Source organism: Carcharodon carcharias, chromosome 11, assembly GCF_017639515.1.
Source record: "Carcharodon carcharias isolate sCarCar2 chromosome 11, sCarCar2.pri, whole genome shotgun sequence".
In the NCBI taxonomy this organism is placed as follows: Eukaryota; Metazoa; Chordata; class Chondrichthyes; order Lamniformes; family Lamnidae; genus Carcharodon; species Carcharodon carcharias.
This window is the reverse complement of record NC_054477.1, coordinates 98,761,820-98,780,197: the sequence shown is the minus strand read 5'-3', so window position 1 is coordinate 98,780,197 and position 18,378 is coordinate 98,761,820. Positions and strand designations below refer to the sequence as shown.

The following is an 18,378-nucleotide window of genomic DNA, read 5'->3' as shown; positions in this document are numbered from 1 at the left end:
TTTGAGTTGGAGGGTAATGCACAAGCAGAATTCTGTTGACCATTCTTAGTTGCATTTTCCTAGCAAGGTAAGAGAATGAAGTGAAGCATGCCAACACCAACACGGAGTATTACTGAGCATACCCGCCATGTGGACTTTCATATAAGGCAAAGAGTGCTGATTGCGCTGGAGAAAATACCATTTACATTTTGTCACTACTGAACATAACCTCATGTCATTGGGCTGTTCCAAAAATTGCCTATGAACCCAAATAATTTAGAGGGTGACTTAGGAACAGCAGCTACCTAAATACATGAAGAGTTACTAAAGTTACTCAAAGTTCAAAAAATCTAAGATGAAATGACATATGTTGCTGGTGGATAATTTTCTGTATGCTGCCACAAGTGTTTTCAACAGTTATTCATAGTCTCCATTCACACGTGAACTGTATAACTGTCAGCAATAGTGCATCGGTCTTCTTCAAATTTAATCCACAATATTATACGTTCATCACCTAACACAATCTGATATTTTATCATGTGCAAATGAACAAAGTTAATCTTTTGTTTTTCCTTTCCATAGGGATGATCTGGTCAGAATGTAAAAAAATGTGGTCGCAAGGCCCGAGGGAATATTTGCTGGAACTTTGGAACTTATTAGACTTTGGAATGCTAGCCATCTTTGCAGCATCATTCATAGCACGATTTATGGCATTTTGGCATGCCTCCAAGGCACAGAGTTTTGTGGATGAAAAAATCAAAATGGATTTAGCTAATGTGACTCTTCCAACAGAAATAGAGTACTACACCTTTGGTCAGTTTGATGCATTTTGCTATCAGTCTTTATTATGCTGATTAATTTGCTCAGTAGCTATAAAAACCTAGTTAGGCCTTTTACTACATAATCGAATCCTACTAATTGAAAATCAAAATCGCTGTAATGATGAAACACATATAGGTTCAAATTTCCTAATGAAATAATGGGCAATGTGCATCATATATGCTAAAACGATTAATCGTGGTTTCTCAGAATGGCAGAACGTGCAGTTCCTCAGATGGTGAGTTTGCAATCTCAATATAAAAAATAGCTTCTCAATATTGTTACAATAAACTGTTTCTTTAACTAAGGGTAAATCAATGATACACCGAGCTGTATTGTCATGTTAATTGTGATTGATTCAACACCAAATCCCATGCTTTTTACTGCTTTACTGTTCCATTATCATTCTGTTATTTGAATACTAAGTTGGCCAAGAAAGAAATTGCTACAAGTATTTTATCAATACTGTGATATGTCAAAGTGAATAATTTCAATGAATGCTTGCTACTTGTATGAAGTTAAAGTAGCGACTATTTGTGTGCCAACACAAATATGTGATGTTGATTCTAGTTATAAACATGAAGATATTCTTGTCTGGGAATCCATGACAGTGCAAATGCAATGGAGAGGCACTTTATGCCTGGTTAAATTATATTAGGCCAATCCTGTCAAAAAATTTGGGGTCAGCTCACTTACATAATGCTGGCAGGATAAGAATAGGGATCATGCCAGTAGGAGGTCAAATCTGCTGGGGCTGCTTGGAAAGTTCGGTCAAGAGCGGAACAAGGATGTAACTTGAATCTTTAAAGCAGGCTTGATAACTCCAGGGCACTGCAGGGTCTTGGAAGAAGTACTGAAAAGGCTTCAACTAAAGGAGAAAAATGCCATGCATCTACTTCTCAGAGCTGATGTGAAAATGCTGCTGCCCTAAATTAGAGAAAAAGGTGCATGAAATTATTGGAGTGCGACGGAAGGAGCCATTGTACAGGGGAACAATGGAAGGAGTTGGCATGGCTCTGAGTGGGACCATTTTGTGTGGCAAAATTAGTTTATTGCCTTAACTAGGTAAGATAATAATGTCCCGTAACTTCTGGGCTCTGGGCATCGTAACGGGAGGCGGGGGTACGCCAAAGATGCACTGACCTCCCCACCCCACCCGGACCTCCCCCCACGGGACTTCCTCCGCCCAGTCAACCACTTCACAGGACCCCCTAACCACCTGACCCCCCCCCACTGATTACCCCCCTACCGACTACCCCCTCATCCACCTGCTGATCACCCAACCCCCCACCCAACCAACACCCTCTCCAGTTCTGTCGAAGGGTCATGAGGACTCAAAACGTTAACTCTTTTCTTCTCCGCCGATGCTGCCAGACCTGCTGAGTTTTTCCAGGTTATTCTGTTTTTGTTTACCCTTTCCACTGACCACCTGACCCTCACCACCCCACTGTCCCCCCCCGAACACCCACTCGCTGTCCCCTGACCACACAAACCCCGACACCCCCAGACCAACTCCCCTGATTGACCCCCCAACTGACTACCCAGCCCCTACCTCCACCCCGCTGACCACCCGAATCCCCCGACCCACCCCCCAATTCTATCCACTTACCTTACAAACTTACCGTCTCCCTGGCTTCTGAAATTAGCTGGATTTTTAAACTTACCTGCTTTACTCCAACTGGTGCTGCCAAAAGGGAGGTGTGGCTTCCTTACTTCCGACTCCCCAACCCTCAGCTGAAGGTCTCAACAACACATTGCACTGCACAATTATCACCCAGCCTTAGCCAAAAGGTTGAGCGAAGAAGGAACAGCTGGAATTCCAGGTAAGAAACTGGAGCAGAGTGGAAATCTGACTCTGCCACTCCATGGAAGTTCAAACCCAATGTTTTCAGATTCATGATAGGATAGATATCAGAATCACAGAGAAGACCGAGGGTATTTTTCTTCCCTTCTCATCAGTATCTTTGATTTTATTAGGAGCTGTGAAGCAATGACATCAGTGTTTATTCTGGGTTGCTGGTGTGGCTGCTGCTCCCAGGTGGCATGGGAGTTTCCACCATGCTTTTTGGCTGGAGTGTGTGAAGTCAATTATCCCTGCTGTTTCTCTCCATCTTATGAGGTGTCCTTTATCAATGGATTCAAAGAGCGTTGTTGCCACATCAAAGCCTTTGTTTTTCCTGTATTCTTCCAGGAGACATTCACTTTGCAGGCTCCAACAGGGGTTGAAAGTTTTTCTGAAGTCCAAGGGAACAAATTTGGTGGCTGCCAAAATTGGTAACTAACCCGAGCAGTGAACCCAACTTTCCATGGAAAATCCGGACAAGCCTCTGCTGCTTGAGGTCAGCTCAGGGAAGATGTGGCCACTTGCTCCATAAGTAGAACATGAGGAACAGCTCAAATTGTGACTGTGGCCATCCAAGTCAGACCATCACCCACATGCTGAACCTCTGCCCTGAGAGATCCATTCCTGGTAGCATCACAACCATTCACACTGCAACTGAAGCCGTTGAATGGATCACTAACCTCAACATTAAACCATAACTATTTTCCCAGCTATTCAAATAAAAGGCAACATGGGTATTCCCCCAGAAAATAGCCAAGCATTTCCCTTTAAAGTATCTTTTGATACCATGTGCCTTGTCCTAGAGAAATTGTCACCAGGTGCCAATTTTGTAAATTGTCTCACACCCTACAATGCATACTAGCACATTAAAATTTCATATCCTAGGTTCTGGAGATCTATTTTAACTAGGTCAAAAAGTATATATGGAAACATTTCAGATGGATTGAAGGATATTTAGTTGACCCATTCTCATTGATTGAAGAACATTTCTGATTCAGTGAGGCCTTTTCTCCCACTGATCACTGGCCAACAGAATCCTGTTCCCAGAAGCCAGTGGTGAAGCTGATGCGTCCTCTCAGAGACTTCATTGCACTAACACAGAGGAGTACTCCATCAGTTTCTGAAGATGCCTCACATTATTAGGAAGTCCTTGTTGCAGAGTCAGCCTGACCTATGTCCATCCCAGGAGTTAGCATCCCTCAGAGAAGGCCAACCTCCATCCCAAAAGGATTATAACATCTTGTAATAACTGTCTGCATTTTAGACTGCACACCCTCAGGTTTCGCATAGAACAAAATGCCAGAATTGAGCAGAGAGAAGCTAGCATGATCACAATGGGTGTGCATGGTGATAAAATTAAACAATTTGGAAACAGTAATAATAAATCGCTGGAATATTTAATGTAAGGCCTACTTGATTTTCAATTCTCTTATAAGCCAATGGAAAATAGGAAATGCGCTGATGTTGGGACTCAAGATAAGGATGTGATGGTTAGCCTTGAGGAAGTAAGATTTCACTTAGAACATAGTGAGCTTGATGAGGGGAAGCACATATTTTATGGGCTGAGACCATGTTCTGTTTATCTGTAAAGATATGCCAGATGAGGCTGTCTCTCAGGTGTCTAGCAGCTGTTTTCACAGCATCTGCATCCTGTTCTTCATATGCTGGATCTTCAGTATCCACTGCATTACCTTCAGACTTATGGCATCTTCTAGGACATCTGCTATCAGTCCTTTCTTGGATAACACACAAAATGTTATCCAAGATGGTGCTGGGTACATATTGCAAGACACCTACCTAAATAACCTTGCCTTCCTCTGAACTTTCTAATGACTTCGTCAGTTCTTATCTTTATTGTCATGTGTTCTCTTGTCAGGGTTGGGTAAACAAGGCGGAGGATCTAAAATGCAAAAAAAAGGAATAAAATATAAAATAAATATATGTCTTTTAAAGGCATCAAGCACGGTTAGAAAGTTGCATTTAAGCAGAAAATACTGAAAATACTCAGCAGCTACAGCAGCATCCGTGGAGATCATCGACCTGAAATGTTAACTTCACAGGTGTTGCCTGATCTGCTGAGGATTTCCAGCATTTTCTGTTTTCATTTCCGATTTACAGCATCGGCAGTATTTTGCTTTTGTAGAAAGTTGCAATGCCTGTCACTTCATGATAATTGTGCATTGGAAAAATAACAACTGGAATTTTTAGATATTACGTGGGAATTTTTCACTTGCAGGAGTGAGTGGGTTTGGGAGCAGATGGCTGGGTTGGTGTTTAAAGTGTTGAAGCTGACAGTGCATTGGGAATCAGCTGCAAACCGCTGACTTCCACATTTAATTGCAGTGTGTTAGGCCATGTGTGAGCAACTTCAATCCCCTTGGGAGAAATGGGTTGTTAATTTCCATATGTCAATAGCTCATTAAGAGCGATATAAACATGGGTTTTGGGATTTAACTGTGAGTGCACCCGGCTCCCTGGAACTTCTCACTAGTGAAAGCAAGGTGAGAAAAAGGTGGCAATTAAAGGGGTTTAAGAAATGGCGGGCAAAAATTATCATAAGCACTGAAACATCCCAACTGCTTTCTGGCTCAATCATGTGAAAGGCTGTTGCTTGTAGTACCTGCTCTGAGAGGCCACTTTCCCAGATTTGAAGGTAACTTTCACTACTTTCCAATGTGTCATTCATTGCTGAAGTGGAAATCACCGTGTGATTTGCCATCACACCCACTCAACCTAATTTGTTAAGAAACCTGGAAGTCAGATGTAAATGCAGCGGCTGGGTTAAAAAGCCACTGACGGGCATGCTGCATTTACATCCAGGTTTCCCCCCACCCCACCTGCAGAGAGTGGTTCAGGTAAAGGGCTGAATTTACTCTGATGGCAGGCATCCTTTATATATTAACATATTCATATCAGGAAGAGAACCAAAACGAATATAAGAATTCAAGTATTTAGGAAGCATAATACCTGCAGTTGGAAGATGCAACAAAGAAATAAGAACAAGGATAGCAATGGGAAAGGCCACATTTGGTAAGAAGGATCTGTTGCTAACCAGAAAGCTGAATAAACAGCTCTAGAGGTGACTTGTGAAGAACTTGATCTAGAGTGTTGTTTTGTATGATGTGAGAAATAGGCCTTGCATAAGAAGGAGATCAACTCACTAAAACAGCTTTGAAATGTGGGTATGGAAAGGATCAGCTGCACGGAAAAGGTAACAAATGGTGAAATGCTGAGGAGAGTGGATGAGTAAAGAAGCTTGTTGAACGTAATTGAGGGAAAGGCAGAGAAACTGGGTAGGACACATCTTAAGAAGAAATAGACTCGTAAGAGAGGTTATAGAGGGAGGATTTCAAGGAGGAAGAGGAAGGAAGAGATTATCAAAGTTGGATAGCTTGAAATTTAAAGGATGTTATTGGCAAATGAAAAGAATGGCACAGGATAGGGAGGCATGGAAAGGCCAAGGACCTGCCTGTGGGCAGAGCACACATGATGATGATGGCAGGAGCCCTGACAATGGGTCAGAAAGCCAGGGACAACTCCTCCTCAGCCATTTGCAGGACCCCTGGCCACATTATATGGGGTCAGGCAACTAGTGAAAGGATGGCTGCCCACCCCCAGGAGCTGCCAGTCAATTGGAGGACTGGCAGTTCAGCAGTTTCAGCAGTACCATGGGGAGCAGTGGCTACTGCTGGGACTGCATCTGGAAGAAGAGGATGCCGAGCACTCCCAATCACGTAAGTGAGGCTTGGAGTGCTAGGGCCAGTCAGGAAAGCCCTGGAGAGGAGCAGGGTGCTGGCAGGTGGGTTGCCATGGGGACAACCATTGCTGCCAAGGGCCGCTCTGTGGGCCACAGTGATCCAAATAGGAGGGGCCCCTCCCCGAGCCCGCATGGAGGCCACTGAGGTTCACCAGGCAGCCTCCCTACATGGCAGAAGACACACCCGCTGCTGGTAAAATGCCAAAAACAGTGTGAAGAAACCCAATTGGCCTCTGGGTGGGAAGACTGTTTTCCATCTTCCCTGCCACTGGTAAAATGCAATGGTAGTGGGAAAACAAACGCACTCCACCCCCACCTTCCCTCATCATTTTACAAGCCGTCCCCCACACCACTCCCCCAACCCCTGCCTCCCAGCCTGTCCCTAAGTGGGGTAAATCCTCCCAGCCTGTCCCTAAGGCAGTGGAGAGGCACAGGCTGCAGTTTGGACACCAATGTAAGCATTTGATAGCACAGGCTTCAACTTCCAGACAACTTTCAAACACAAACTCTCTGAGGGTTCAATTGGATAACCCAACTGGACTCGAGAATAAATCCATGCCTGTTGATTTCACTGCATGCAGGAAGCCAATTTAGTGTTACCCACCCATTTCCAGCCACACTGATTCCTCACACTGTTCTTTGGCTGCAAGAATTATCAGGAGGCCCAATGTCATGAGTGGCTGACATTACTTAAAGCGGCCTATACATCTTAAATAGGGAGGTGCACTATGGCTGCTGATAAAGTTGAAATTGTTCTTGTCATGTTGTTATAATGATATAATATCTCGAGCTTATTTACTGTACAAGACTCAAGGCACCAATCTCTCATAAGGTATTGAGTAAACATGTTGTGGGCTCAGTTATTAAGACTAGGCACATGGGAACAGTTATACATAATGTTATGGACAGGAGGGGGGCTGTGTTCAATTAGCACTAATTTTTCCCCTCACCACTTGCCCGTAAACAGAAAGGTGTTTAATTTGTTTCCTTTTTAATAAATGGTGGCATATTTCCCAACCCCTCGGTTTTTGATCCAATGCCTATTAATAAATCCACAGCAAACTCAAGGTAGGATGAATTCAAAAGGTTAGTTTATTCACACATTCAAAAACCGTGTAAAAGTGAGTCCACACACATACAGTAAAGAAAGGGATAGAGAAAATAAGATTTTACAGTACAGAAACCACAGAGAAAATAGTGGTTCACATGTGATTCAGAGTCCAGAATCAAAGTCCAATGAGTAAGTCCTCCATGGAGGTTGGCAGGCTGAAGAATGATGGTGTAAGATTCGCTTTTCCTGTGATGTTGACTTTACAGGATGAAATAGCCACGCAAAGATGAATCAGTTTGTAGGCGATGGTACAGAACTTTTAGCAGAAGCAGGGGAGATGGGGCCAGTTGTCCAGCCTGGCTAGAACTCCTTTTGTGTGGCCTGCTAGTTAATTGTTAAATAAGTAGACTGGGCTTGCAACCCAAGAAGGTAATACTAACTTGTTCAACAAGACAGAGTCTTAGGTCATGTGACCATAACTCTCCACAAGATCTTCAACATAAGGATGTTTATCCAGTGTTTGGAAATTGACTTGTGTTCCAGGCTGATATTGTCTCAGCCATTATGAGTTGAAAGAAGTGCTATTTGTTGAGGGCCTAGTGTTTGGGAAGTCATTGTCTCCGTGGAATCTCTGACTCATCTGGCAGGCCTGATTCATCAAATCCAAATGGCCTTCGTATGTTGAAGTTGGGCCGTGTAGTCCGCAAGTGGTCTGTTAGTAGCTCCTCAGAAATAACGAGGTGTGACATTTCTGAAACTGAGAAGCGGCTTTTTTCGTCCTGGGGACTCACAAGCAATAACTCACAGACAGATGAGACCATCTTAATGGTCTTTGTTCAGCCAAAAGGCCCAGTATAAAATTAAGATGTAGCCATGAGGATATATTTTTATAAAATTGTGCAGTGTTAGATTCTGTTCCATCACAATAGGCATAAAGCTTGAAAACATCAGAGCTGTGTATAAGTGCTCTCCTCAAATTAAAAGTGAAACTAAGATTGGATCACATGACATATTTCCCTTCTAGTGATGTCATGCTGATATCACTTAAAGGCATATTGCAACAATTTTGAACATTGTATTGTGAAAGATTCAACAATGGCTGACCACAGAAGAGAGTATGTGCCAATGTTTTCAGACATTGCACTGGAGGTCTTGGCACAAGAGTATGCTGAAGAAGAGATGTCCTTTATCCTCAGAGGAGCACAGGACCACAAGACCCTTCAGACATACAATGGAAGCAGATATCTTTGGAGGTCAATGCCAGATGGCAAACCCCTGAATGCAGTCCCATGTGAAATTCAATGGCCTCACACAAGTGGTCAAGGTCAGTGCATCTTCAAGTGCCCTATCCTACCAACTGCACCACTAGCCTCAGCCACTGCTTAATTCTCCACACCCCACCACTCACCTACCAACAATCTCATTGGGCAGGATTTTCCCGTCGGCAATCGGGGGGGTAGGGCCTGCTCGCCGATATGTAAAATGACACACGATGACATCGGGCGGAACTCCCGACGTCACCGCACCCCATTTAAATTTTCAGGTAGGCAGGGACGCAGCAAAAGCAGCTGTGCACCTGTCGACCTGTCAATGTCCAATTGAAGCCTTTAACAGAGTAATTAAACTAATTAATGGATCTGCCCATCCAACCTTAAGGTTGGCAAGCAGGCCGGGAGCCCTGGTGGGTATTAGAAAAAGCATGAAACCCCATCCACGAGTGGGATGAACTTTCATGTAGGTTTTTAAAAATTTAATTAAAGTTTTTTAAAAAGTTATGGACACGTCCTAACTCATGACAGTGTCACATGAGGGGACATGTCAGGGAATTTTTTTTTCTCAATTTTTAATATTTTTTACTGTAGAGCCGATCTCCCTGAGGCAGCACTTAGCCTCAGGGAGTTGAGTGCGCTCTTTCATGCCCGTGTGCGAAAGAATGCTCACTCGGCTCAGGGAATCCCCCCCCCCGCCCCAGCCCGCACAGAGAGCATATAGCGCTTCCGTGCGGACGTCACGCTGGGTGGGCCTCTTAATTGGCCCGCCCACATAAAATGGCGGCATGCCCCCGATTGGGGATGCCGATTGGATGCCCGCCTCCGTGCGCCCGCACTTCAACTTCACCCCTGACAGGGGAAAATCCTGCCCATAGATTAAGAATTATACAGCACAGAAACAGGCCCTTCAGCCCATCATGTCCATGCCCGCAATCGAGTACCTATCAATTCTAATCCCATTTTCCAGCACTTGGCCCATAGCCCTGTACGCTATGGCATTTCAATTGCTCATCTAAATACTTCGTAAATGTTGTGAGGGTTCCTGTCTCAACAACCCCTCAGGCAGTATGTTCCAGATTCCAACCACCCTGTGGGTGAAAAAAACTTTCCTCAAATCCCCCCTAAACCTCCTGCCCCTTACCTTAAATCTGTACCCCTGGTTATTGACACCTCCACTAAGGGGAAAAGTTTCTTCCTATCTACCCTATCTGTGCCCCTGATAATTTTGTACACCTCAGTCAGGTCCCCATTCAGCCTTCTCTGCTCTAAGGAAAACAACCCTAGCCTATTCAGTTTCTCTTCATAGCTGAAACACTCCAACCCAGGCAACATCCTGGTGAATCTCTTCTGCACCCTCTCCAGTGAAATCACATCCTTCCTATATTGTGGCAACCAGAACTGCACACAATATTCCAGCTGTGGCCTAACTAGCGTTTTATACAGCTCCTCCATAACCTTCCTGCTCTTATATTCTATGCCTCGGCTAATAAAGGCAAGTATCCTGTATGCCTTCTTAACCACCTTATCTACCTGTGCTGCTGTCTTCAGGGATTTATGCACAGCTAGATAAGGTGTTATCTGTTAAGGTCCCTATCTGTTAAGACTCATGCTTAATATTCATATGCTTCACCTCAACCTCACACACTTAACACTGCTGCAAACTTCACACCCGTATGCCAAAGGTTACGCAAATTGAGAACTATTCAACCATGACAGCCACATCAGCCAAACATTGCACAACACTCACTGACACACTTCCCTCTCTTTACAGGACAAGATGATGCACAAAGAGACAGCAGGAGTTAACTGGAGGAAATAGGCCTGCCTACATATCCAAGCCCCATAGAGACAATAGTATTGGCCGTTATTAGAATGCCTATTTTTGGTGCTATGGTCAGGAGCAGCACTGGAATATTAAACATGATAGTACCTCATATCTAATCCTCCTTCTCACATCCCACTTCCCTGACATCCCACTCTCTCTTCTGATTTGCTGGCCGTAGATGGTGTAAACATGCACCTCTTGCTTTACCCCTCCCGTCAGTGCAAACTTATCTTTGTGTCTTTTTGCTTTCCAATCAAGTCCAACTGCAGCTTCAGTCTAACTGCTAACCCTCATGGGCAGGATATTCCAGTTGGTGAGCGGGAACCTGTCAACGGCCAATTGAGGCCATTGAAAAAGTAAGTAAGGTCATTAATGGACCTGCCCATCCAGCCTTAAGGTTGGCAGGCAGGCTGGGATCCCTGGCAGGATATTTGGAAAAAGCATGAAACCTCATCCACGGGCAGGATGAGGTTTCACTAGGGTCTTTAAATTTTTATCACACCTTTCAATAAAAGTTATGGACATGTCCCAACTCATGTGACAGTGTCACATGAGGGGACATGGCAGGGAAATTTTTAAACCTCTTTATTTAAAGTTTTAAATCTGAGCCGATCTCCCTGAGGCAGTACTTAGCGTGTGCGAAAGATTGCACTCCCGGCTGAGAGAATCCAGCCCCTCCCTGAACAGGGAGCGCATAGCGCTTCCAGGCGGACATCACACTGGACGGGCCTTAATTGCCCGCCCATGTAAAATGGCAGCACGCCCCTTCCCCCCAACCACCACCCCCCCCCCCCCCCCGCAGAGGGGGGACAATTTTTCCCCATGTGTCTATATTCACAACTGATTTAAATGTGAGATTTTGTGGCAATTTTTTTTTAAGCTGTTGATCAATTTTTGTTTGGTTACAATAGGGTTCTCATTCACCCTCAGCACCCACCTCCTCACACAAACCAATACGCAGTGGACAGTGGTGAGTGAGTGAGCAACCTGAGACTGGGAGTGAGCTGGACACACGCACACACGCTCACCCTCTAATGCTCATCTTTATTTATTACTCATATTTTTAAAATTCTCAATTTATTGCTATGACATTTTTTTTACTCAGCAAATTGTTTCTTTTCATATCTCAGGTATTTTTTTTTGAAATTCTGGCTTAATATTGTGCTAAACCTTATCTTTCTGAAATTTGCTCATCAGTCCATGAGAGAAAAATCTTGAAATGTGGCACCCCACAAAAAAAGGTTGGACAAGCCTGTGTTAGTCTTTATTGTTTCAAATGGAATCTGCAACCAAAATGTGGAATCCTCTGTAGTAGAGCTACACATGCTGTCCTCCTTTTTTATTCATTCATGGGATGTGGACATCGCTGGCTAGGCCTGTATTTATTGCCCATCCCTAATTACCCTTGAGAAGATAGTGGTGACCTGCCTTCTTGAGCCGCTGCAGCCCATGTGTATAAGTGCCTGTCCCTGATGCCTTGCAGCAGCCGTCTCATGCCTAGTGATTCAGCGTGTAAAGATGCCTCCCCTATACTACCCTCTGAAGTCTGCACAGTCACAATTCTATAGTTGAACTGCTGCTTGAGTGTGTCAGAGTAAGTGACAGAGCTTCTTCCTCAGATGCCTGCTCTGAGTTGGGCCATTCGGCTTGAGGCAGCTGGCCAGATGGCTATTCTTGGGTAACTGAAAGAAAAATTGCAGAAAGGGAGGTTCGAAGTGACGGAATTGGGGCTTTTGTGGAAAGCAAGAAGTCCATGGTCACATCATTGCCAGCTTGCCCTTCATGCCGGATAGCAGGATGAGGGTGAAGTAGGATTTTAGAAGGTACATAAACCAGGCATATACTGTCATCTTCAGTTCTCAGTGACGTTAAATGCAATGGTCTCCTCACTGTGACATCATTAATTCGCAGCACCATCTCCTCCTGGGGACTCAGGAGATGCATGGGTGCCCTTCCCTGCTGGTTGTCTGTTGCTCACTCCTGTTAAGTGCCACCTTGTCCTTCAAGAGAGAGGGAAAATCGTGAGTGAATGTGTTGTACTGTGATTGGGTGATGCCCCTGCCACAGCTGAATATCTGGAATTATGTGGAAGCTGTGAGCCGTGGGTCTGACCCTTGCAACATTGTTAAGTGTGTGGAAGCGAGGCAATGCATCCGAATCCTGGCATGAGTCCTGATTGCTTGACATTGCTGATGGACGAGTGATGGAGTTGTGATGCACTGAGCAGTGTATGAGATTAGTGTTGCAGTGGGTAGGAGATGCTCTTTGAAGATATATTCGCTGACCTTGACCATGCATGTGAGGTCATTGAAATTTATGCAGCACTGCAGCCAGGCCCTCAGGGCTTGAGTCCTGGAATCTGCCCCCCTGGCCACCTCCTTCCATTCTTTTCACAGCAACCTTCTGGACTAAGCTCTCTAGCACCGCATCAAAGAATCTGGGAGTCCTTTCTCAAGCCTATTGCTCCGTTTGTAGTCTTCTTCCTTCCCTTAAAGACTTTCACAAACACTTCCACCAGCTGCTGCAGCCTGAAAGCCCCCTCCTTTTAAGAGGTAACCACTGCCCTTAAGAAATACTGGTGAGCTGTGAGTCATGTCAGCCCCATACGCAGGTGGACCACATCCTAAGTGTGCAGCCAGTTAGCAGCAAGTTTCCTGCTGAGCAGCATGCCACAATCGTGGTGATGAACAGGCATCATGAAGTTTGTGTGCTGCCTGTGTTACCTCAACTGAGCACTGGTAATCTTGCACTGCGATCGCCATGCCCACAAATGCGTCTTATCGGATTTTTAGCCAAATGAGCTTTTGGTTATCTGCACAGTGTACCAACCTTTGGATATTAACTCAGTCTTACCTCTGTACTAAAAATAAATGATGTTTGTTTAAAATAGTTAAATCAATATTACCTAATTTCAGATAATCTCCTACCTGTCTCTGGCGTGCCTTGATATCGGGACTTGAACAAAGGTGAAAGACAGATTGGGCAGAATTTTCTCCCCGTTGGAGGGCATGTTCAAGAGTGGGCGCATGGAGGCGTGCCTCCGATTGGTGCCGCCGATTGGGGGCATGCCGCCATTTTACGTGGGCGGGCCAAATAAGGCCTGCCCAGCATGACGTCCATGACACTGTCACATGAGTTGAAACATGTCCATTACTTTTACTTGAACTTTCATTAAATTTTGAAAAACCTACATGAAACCTCATCCTGCCCATAGATGAGAGTTCATGCTTTCTCTGAAGCTCGCCAGGGCTCCCGGCCTGCCCACCAACCTTAAGGTTGGATGGGCAGGCCCTTTAACTAGCTCAATTACTCAGTCAATGGCCTCAATAGGCCATTGACAGGTCGGTGGGTGCACAGCTGATTCAGCTGAGTCTCTGCTGACCTGAAAATTGAAATGGGGTGGGGTGATGTCGGGAGTTCCACCCTGAACCCCGCCCCCTGCTCGCCGATCGGGAAATCCTGCCCATTATTTATTTTCTGAAAAGCAGAACATTGCAGATGCAGGAAATCTGAAATAAAAACAAAAATTGCTGGAGACACTCAACAGGTTATGGCAGCTTCTGTGACCTTTCATCAGAACTGGGAAAAGTTAGAAATGTCGTAGGTTTTGAACAAGAAGTGGGTGTGACAAGGACAGAAGGAAGGTTTGTGATAGGATTGAAGCCAAGAGGGATTGAATGACAGAAGAATTGTATTACCGGAGCCAGAGAGAATGGTGATGGAGCAAGAAAAGAAACAAAGAAATAAAAGATGTGCCTGAACAGGTGTGCTGCATACTATAAACAAAAATAAGAGAAAAACCAAAACGTGCAAAGGAAACAAAATAGGCACCGAGGTTATGTTCTGAAATTGTTGAACTCAATGTTGAGTCCTGATGGCTGTAAAGTGCCTGATCAAAAGATGGGGCGCTGTTCCTTGAGCTTAAGCTTGACCACAACATTACAGCAGGCCGAGGACAGAAATGTCAGCGTGAGAGCAAGGTGAAGAATTAAAATGACAGGCTAAAGAGGCTCGGGCTCATGCATGTGGACACAGCAGAGGTGCTCCACAAAGCGGTCACCCAACCTACGTTTGGTCTCCCCAATGCAGAGGAAACCACAATGTGAGCGGCGAATACACTAGGCTAGATTGAAAGGAATACATATAAATTGCTGCTTCACCTAGAAGGAGCATTAGGGGCCTTGGACAGTGAGGAGAGAGGAGGTAAAAAGGCAACTGTTACACCTCCTGTGTTTACATGGAAGGGTGCAATGGGAAGGTGACAAGTTGTTGGGGATGACTGAGGAAAGGACCAGGGTATCATAGAGAGAGCACTCATTTCAGAATGCTGAAAGTGAAAGGGAGAGGAAGGTGTGTTTGGTGGTAGCTTCATGCTGGAGGTGGCAGAAATGGCAGAAAACGATCCATTGAGTACAGAGGCTAGAGGGGTGTCGGGTGAAGACAAGAGGAATCCCATCATGGTTACTGGAGGGTGGTGAAGGGGTGAGAGTAGAAGTGCCGGAAATGTGGCGAACATGGTCGAGGGCCTTGTCAACTGCAGTGGGGGAAATCCTCAGTTAAGGGATAAAAGAGGACACCTCAGAACTGCTATTGTGGAAAGCTGCATCATTAGAACAGATGAGACAGGCACAGACACACCGGGAGATTGGAATGGAATCCTTACAGGGTGTCGGGTATGAGAATGTGTAGTTCAGGTAGCTATGAGTAAGGGTTTATAAAGAGTATTAGTTGATAGTCTATCACCAGAAATGGACATAGAGAAGCCAAGGAAGGAAAGGGAAGATTCGGAGATGGACTATGTGAAATGGAGAGAAGGGTGGAAATTGGAAGCAAAGTTAATGCAGTTTTCCAATTCAGGGTGAGAACAGAACACGACACTGATACAAGTGATCAACATACAGGAAAAAGAGTTGAGGGAGGGGGCCTGAGTAGGCCCCCACAAGAAATGTTCGACACACCCTACAAAAAGGCAGGCATTGATAGGGCCCATGCATGTACTCATAAAAACATCTTTCATTTGGAGGAAGTGAGATGAGTTAAAGGAGAAATTGTCAAATGAGAGAACAGGTTCATTCAGCAGAGGAGGGTAGTGGTCGATGGAAACTAGTTGAACCTCTGTTCAAGAAAGATGCAAAGAGCCCTCAGACCATCTTGGTGACGGATGGAGATGGAGAGAGATTGGACACCTGCTCTAGGCACATTTCTGTTTCTCTGTTTCTTTTCTTGCCCCGTCACCATTCTCTCTGGCCCTGGAAGATTAACCCTTCTGTCATTCAATCTCCCCTGTCTTTCAATCTATCACAGACTTTCCTTCTGACCTTGTTCACCCATCCCTTGTTCAAAACCTATTACATTTTTAACTTTTCCCAGTTTTGATAAAAGGTCACAGGCCTGATAAGTTGGGCGGAATCATCCCAGGTTTGCAAAAGTGCGGTAGCAGGCAGGAAAAAAGTCGTTTTACCCGCCGACTTCAGTGGCAGGTTTTTGCACCCTATCGCCCCATTCCTATCTTATTACTCATGCAGCCACAGGAAACATGCCGTCTCACTGGTGGGTGGCCGCCACACCGTTACTTCGCTGCTTCCTCACACAGGATACTATATTTAAACTGCAACCGCACGCACACTTCTCAATGCTTGCAGCCCAGGATTGCTCTGGTGAAGACAAAGGACTGAATTTTCCCCCCCCGTTGTGGGGGGGGGGCCATGTGTGGCGGCAGGCGGGAGCGAGCGTGAACTCAATCGGCGCCCCCAATTGTGTCTGCGCCGCCATTTTATGTGGGCGGACCAATTAAGGCCCCCCCAGCATTCGCGCAAAAGAGAGCAGAATTCTCCCTGAGACACAGAGGTGCCTCAAGGAGATCAGTTTATGGTTTTAAAATTTAAATAAAGGGAAAAAAAACTTTTTAAAAATGCCCCCTCATATGGCAGTGTCACATGAGCTGGGACACGTCAATGAAGTTTTAAAATAATTTTTATTGAATTTTTAAACACTTCATGAAACCTCATTCTCTCCGTGGATGAGGTTTCATGAAAAATGCGAAGGCCGTCTAGGCTCTTTTCCTGCCCGCCAACCTTAAGGTTGGACAGGCAGCTCATTTAATTAGTTTTTAATAGGCCTTTGACAGTTCAGCGGGTGCGCAGCCGAGTTGGCTATGAGCCCACTGAACTGAAAATTTAGATGACGCACGGTGACATTGGGATGCACGCGCGATGTCACTGCGCACCATTTTCCTTGTTGGTGAGCGGGCCCCACCCCTGCCTGCCAACCAGAAAATTCTTTCCATGGTTCCAAAAGCCAAGAAGAGTGCAGCCCCCCTATTCCTCAGTCCAGCCCTCACCCTGCAGCCTCTTCCCTTGCCTGATGCCATTTCTCCCCCTTCCCCTAGCCCTGCAGCCATTGAAAAGCAATCCCCACCTTACAGCCGGTCTGGTAGGTAGAGACCTGCCTATGAGCCCCCCTAAAAATGATGTGGTGCTGCCTGCAAAGCCTGGCGCTGATGACCACAAGTGCCGCCCGAAGCAAGGTAGGCAAACAAACCTCCAAGTCCCAAGCAAAGTGCAGCTCGCTGGGTGCATGGCACTTATGTACAATTGTGAAACACTTCAACGTGCAATCACACCAACGTGCGCAGTGTGGGGGGATGATTCCAACGAGCAAGACTTATAATAAGATGCTAAAGTATTGAAGTTAGGTTCCCAACGTGCAATGGTGGGAAACGCAGCCTGCTATTGACGGGTGGAGCAGACGATCGCAAACTGGTTTCATGATGGTGTAAAATTGATTTTTAGCCTCCTCGCCATCTTGTGTCCCTCCCTCCATCCGCCATGATGCCCGACGCCATTGGGGCCAGAACATTCCAGCCATTAACTCTGTTTCTCTACGCAGGTGCTACCATAACCTGCTGAGTATTTCCAGCATTTTACGCCTTGGTAAACATAGATTGTATTGAATTTTGGCATTATTGCAGGTTTGTATGGTTTCAGTTTACACATTGATATGCTGGGGTTAAATTGGATATCCCCTGAGAACAGGCATGGGGATCCTAACATGCAATTCACCTTCACCGTTTCATTGCATTGCAAGCAGCAGGTTAAATTGGTGCTGTCTGCTCTTTTACATGTTTACTGTGTGCAGCCAGTGCTTTCTGTTCTGTCCATTGGTTGCATGTTTCAGCAGGGGGCCCAATATCGCTGGTGGGTAGCGCTACCTAAAGGTGGCCTGCACCTCTTAAAGGGGAGGTGCATTGTGGCTGCAACAAATGGTGCAAGTTGTTTCAGACTGAATCTGTGCTGTAAAGATTGAAAGATGTCTGAACATGTGAGTGTTCTGCCAGGTTTTCTGAAAATATACTAGAAGTCTTGTTGAAAGAGATCTGGAAAAAGGGAGACATTTTGGGGGCTACACTCAATATCTCTTGAAAACAGATATTGGGATTGCGATGCATGATTAGCCCGTTCCTGTTTGCTACAATACAGGCAGCATGCCAACTTTGTGTTGCTTGATATTTTTCAGCATCAGCTAGTGCTAACTGTGCTGTTGATTGACTGGACACCTGAGCAGAGGACCAATATCGTGCGCAGTTAGCACCAGTTAAAGTTAGCCTGAACTTTATAAGATGAAAGTAAATTGTGACTCAAGCAGGTGCTAGCAGTCATGCAGGAAGTGAGTCTGACTTGGGAAACCTTGAGGAATGGCACAACATGGGAGAGAGCAGATTCTAAGGTTTTCAGATGCTGAACTAGAGGCCTTAATGGAGGAGATGGAAGCTAGGAGAGAGATCTAATATCCATAGGGAGCCAAGAGGCCTCCAGACACATGGTCAGAAAGCAA

General features: G+C 45.3%; 1 protein-coding gene across 1 annotated transcript in view; it reads left to right on the top strand.

Moving 5' to 3' along the window:
- Nucleotides 1-18,378, top strand: part of LOC121283796 (short transient receptor potential channel 6-like) — a 230,763-nt gene that overhangs the window by 128,839 nt on the left and 83,546 nt on the right. The window contains exon 6 of the mRNA XM_041198521.1: nucleotides 562-792. Within this exon, the coding sequence (XP_041054455.1) occupies nucleotides 562-792 (231 nt within the window). The remainder of the gene's footprint in view (nucleotides 1-561; nucleotides 793-18,378) is intronic.